This window comes from Bidens hawaiensis, unplaced genomic scaffold (assembly GCF_021521415.1).
Source record: "Bidens hawaiensis isolate Kalapana, Puna unplaced genomic scaffold, B.hawaiensis_p1.1 tig00056919_1, whole genome shotgun sequence".
NCBI classification, from domain to species: domain Eukaryota; kingdom Viridiplantae; phylum Streptophyta; class Magnoliopsida; order Asterales; family Asteraceae; genus Bidens; species Bidens hawaiensis.
The window spans coordinates 1-4,705 of NW_027500261.1; the positions used below are offsets into that span (position 1 = coordinate 1).

Here is a 4,705-nt window from a genome sequence, read left to right on the forward strand (position 1 = left end):
AAAGTCTTTTGGACACCTTCAAATACTTTTATTCAACTTGATATTTACCTTTCATACTCTGATTATTATTATACTTATTGAATCATTTATTTACGAGAATATTACAAGGTTCTAGTTCTGATTTGGTACAATAATTATCCGAAATGCTTAGCGAAAACTCTGGCTTCATTAGATCAAAATGAAACGGTAGATCTTGACAAGTGACATGTCGGAAAAAAAGTCTAACAAATTTACATACTATATTCTATTTACATGTGGTGAAGGTGGTAGTTAATACGGTTCCCATGACTAGCTATGATGGTGGCAACAAGCGTGGTCCATGGTAGATCCATCAAATAGCGCCTCCAGGACCGGTAACTAAGAAGGAAGCAATACTCTCTGCAAGCATCAGCTTCTCTATAGCCACCTTCTCACCAAACTTGTACGAGAAACAAAGCTGTCCTTGTGATTCCGCGCATCCCATCTGCACAGGGAAACACACCACCGCGCTTCCACCTAATGGACTCGCGTAATCATAGAGTTGTTTCATCGACTGATGAACTTCTCCTACGTATCTATCTCCAAGCTTACGCTTGCAATAAAGCTTGATCACAAGCATTGTTCCATGATGTTGTAACCATTGTTCGCTTATGGAGTATTTCATGGTGTAGTGCCATGCTGGGTTGGTACGGCCGTGCTTGTCCGCAGGAGTCCGCTTCTCCATTTCTTGGTTACCACCGATAAACACCTATGGTAAAATCAATCATATATATTTTTAAAACACTTAAGATACATATTAAATTTCTAACTTGTTTTAATCTATGATTTTATGTAAATAACAAAAGAAAGTAATACCTTGGCATAGACTTTCATCTTGAAAATCCGTCTTACATCTCTTAAACCATTTGCAGAGTTAATGGTCAACTCGAGTTTTCGGCATTCCATTTTTGCATCTCTTTCTTGCAAGAATATGCCTGTAATTTCTTGAGTTTGGTAGATCGAGTGTTAAATTTTCCAAGTGGCTGTGTTTCTATATATATATATGCCGTGAGAGAATGATAAAAAGGAAAATGGAAGGAAAGTCTAGAGAAGACTTTTTGGCAATATTTGGCTGCTTGAGTGACCCACTGGGCCCTACATGTTTATTATATTTTGTCCAATGTAAGTTGACTGGTTCTTCAGTCATAATGTTTAACTAGCCAACCACCCAGTATACGTTAGAATCTTCCTAAGATAAGTCAGATAAAATTTATTTTTATGTATGATGTCAGGACAATTTTCATAGAGTTTAGATATTGTTCTTAAAAGATATTAGAATATATTTGAAAAATAACCTGTTTAGTGTATCAATATAATCTTCTCTGTGCCACTTAGCGCAAAGGCATCGTGACCAAGCTAGACTCGCACCACCCTCATCTGTTGTTTGCTCTATACAAACATGAAAAGACGTACTCTGCCTGCACACTCTGGCTTTTTTCCTTGAGTCCTTTGGGCGGGGAAAAGTCTACTATCTTCTATGGTGAGGGGCTTCGAAACCCCTTCCCAGTGTCACGTCGACGCCACGTAGGCACTGGGTGCTTCGAAGCCCCACGTCAAAGATGCCCCACTATGGTGAGGGGCTTCGAAGCCCCTTTAATTTTTTTTTATAAAACTAAAAAACCAAACACCCAAACCATTCTCATCCTCTGCCAAAACACCAAACACCCAAACCCTATATATCAAACTCAACAACTCAACCTCATCCTCTACCAAAACAAAGACCTCCGGCCATCTCAATCTCAATCTCGTCAATGAAAAGGAAGCAATCTAAGGTATAAAGGGTTTTGTCAGGACCTTCGACCATCTCCTTTGCCAAAACAAAGACCTCCGACCACCTACGACCTCCAACCATCTCTAGTTTATTCAGATCTATAAAAAGGAAGCGATGGGTTTTGTCTGGAACGAAGGTATATAGCCGTTGGAGGGGGGCCCGCCTTATTTTCTCCATCCGCGCCGGTCGTTGGCTTGCTAGGCACGACCGCACCCTTGGTTGGACCGCGCCCCACCGCGGTGTTCCGCGCCCACCGCGCCCCAAAAACCACCCTAACTAAGCCCCATAACAACCAGCCTAATCCTTTACTACTTGAGTTTTGGATTCCATTGACACAACCAACTTTAGTACTTGAATAAGCTTTCTACTGGGACTTTTAAGTGCATAGCAAAAGGATATTGTATAAAGTAATAAAAACTTCATAAATTATTATTTATCATTATTCAGTTATATACAATATATATAAACATATAAATAGAATAACTAGCTAGCTACAAACTAAAATTAATTTATGGTCAATGAGCTTTAGTTTAACTCATATTCAACATGAAGTAATGATTTGGGCTGTAAATCGCAATGTCTCAAGTTTGAATCCGATTATCACCGATTATTTTATTGTAGTGGTCCTTCAGACAGTAGGTTTTCCCCAGGAAAAAAGATGGTAGGCTTGGCCGCTTGGGCTACCCAGAATTGCCTTTGATCGCGGGCGTATGAGACCTGCCTTTGTCCATTAGGTTAACTCTGATAGCCAAACTTTATTCCTTGACCATTTAAAAAAGAAACATATATATATATGGGAATGATTAACAGAGAACTTCTATTTGGAGAGAGAACTTCTAACTATCAAAAGAAGTTACAAATCAAACAAATTAGAGCTCGTCTAATTATCAAAAGAAGCAATACATGTTCAATTCCAAAGTAAAACGATTGTAAACTAGTAAAAAACACGAATGCGAAAGGAACAAGTTGCAGTCTGGTCATATATACATGAAGATGACATGTTAAACGAATGAAACTATCGACTATTAGGGTTCAGAACTAACCGATTTGTCACGATTTACAATTTGCAGGTGTTAATTTATCATTAATGGAGGCTTGGATTGCGATTGTTGCACATGGGATTGCGAAGTTAAAAACAATTGTTTGATCATTAAAGTCAAACTCCACTAGAATACCCTACTAAGGTGTTTAGCCCAAAACATTAAAGCTACCATATTCAATAATCTGATATTTTAACTTTGAAAGTAAACAAAACCTAATATTCAGCTTGAAGCATTTGATTAAAATTAAACATAAATTTGTAGATAACAATTTTGGAGTTTATCAGTAAAGCATCTAACATAAAATCAAGACGAATATGGATGTGGTCAAACCTATAGAAACAAAGATTAATAGTTGTAAAACATAGTAATTGTAGCAATCGGATCTTTTAACATCGATGAATAACAGCGATGGTTTTCTTCTAGATCAAATAGGGTTCCATTGTAGAAACCGCTCCAATCATATACAAAATAATAATAATAAATGTACATGATTTAGAAGGGTGTAAAGTTCCAGCAACTTATCAAGTCATGATTTTGTATCGGGATCATAAAGCTCAAATGATCTTCAATAACTAACAAAGGAATAGTGAAAAATAACCATAATCAGAACACTAACGGAAATAACCTTTTGAAATTGAATACATTAAAAATAATATATATCATAAAACCTTAAAAAAATTAACGAAAAAACTAGATTAATAAAGAACTATGAATCTTGTAAGGCCCTGTTACCGGTGCCCTGCACTGGACGTTAGATTTACTCATAAACACAGTTCTCAATATCAGAGTTAATTAAAACTTTACGCGGAATATAAAAGTTTCATAACATTACAATAATAATTCATATCATGTCTTAAAACATTCTTGTCTTTCAAAATTAAAACATTAAATATAAAATATCATGAGTCTTCAGATGTCAGCCTCTTATTCTTCTGCCATGTGTCCCGCTCAGGCTAGCTGCTTCATTCTACTCACATGCGTGCGTACTAAAGGTCAGCTACGCTGAGTGAGTTCTAGTTAATCATATAACATACAATTAGTTCACATACTTGCACACATGCTCGAAGGTGTGTACACCATTCATACTTAACCTGTTCACATTACTTTCTTACATACATTCATTCTTCATACATTCTTTAGATTCGTAGTACATTTATAACTAACCATACTACTTAAAGAGCCTTCCGCCCAATAACCTCACAGATATTATAAGGGTCTGGTCCCCAACGTCACAGATATTATTAGGGTCTGGTCCGTATCCTCATAGATATTATTAGGGTCTGGTCCCTTCATTCCGTGCAACCATACCATACCTTTCTTTACATGTGTTCCTTAACAATATGTGCAATATCCGAAGATCGTTCACATACTATCAATCATCCATACATAATATAACATACATACATCATTAATACATCATATATAGCAATCATATCTTTAAACTACCACATGGCGGTACATGCAATATCCGATGATCGTTCACCCATTGCCAAGCATTCATTCATTCATACATAAATCATACAAGGCATACACTTACCACTTAAGATAAGTGTATTAACTATAACATCGAGTATGCACACAACCCCGAAAACATAACAAGGAAGAGGGGCTAGAAAATCACCTGAATGTGGTTACATTCAACGTCAATAGTTATTCCCTTATTTTGCTGTGCGCGACTAACTTGATAACAATTACATGTATCAATTAACTGTCACTACCCATATCGCGTTTCTAGTCTAATTACAGCCCTCAACGAACGGGGGTCCGGGGGCAGCGCCCATAGAATTGGGGTTCTAGGGGCGGCATCCCCTAGCAGGGTCCAAAGGGCAGAGCCCCTGGCTGGGGTCGAGCTGCCAGGTCAGCTTGGAAAAAT

General features: G+C 37.5%; 1 protein-coding gene across 1 annotated transcript; it reads right to left on the reverse strand.

Moving 5' to 3' along the window:
• Positions 1 to 218: 218 nt before the first annotated feature.
• LOC143601659 (protein SRC2-like) lies at positions 219 to 1,141 on the reverse strand. The gene is made up of 2 exons (XM_077079013.1): positions 835 to 1,141; positions 219 to 727 (listed from the first exon to the last, which is right to left on the reverse strand). Exons 1-2 carry the CDS (start codon positions 922 to 924, stop codon positions 332 to 334), a joined length of 486 nt encoding a protein of 161 aa, XP_076935128.1. The 5' UTR covers positions 925 to 1,141; the 3' UTR covers positions 219 to 331.
• Positions 1,142 to 4,705: the final 3,564 nt, after the last annotated feature.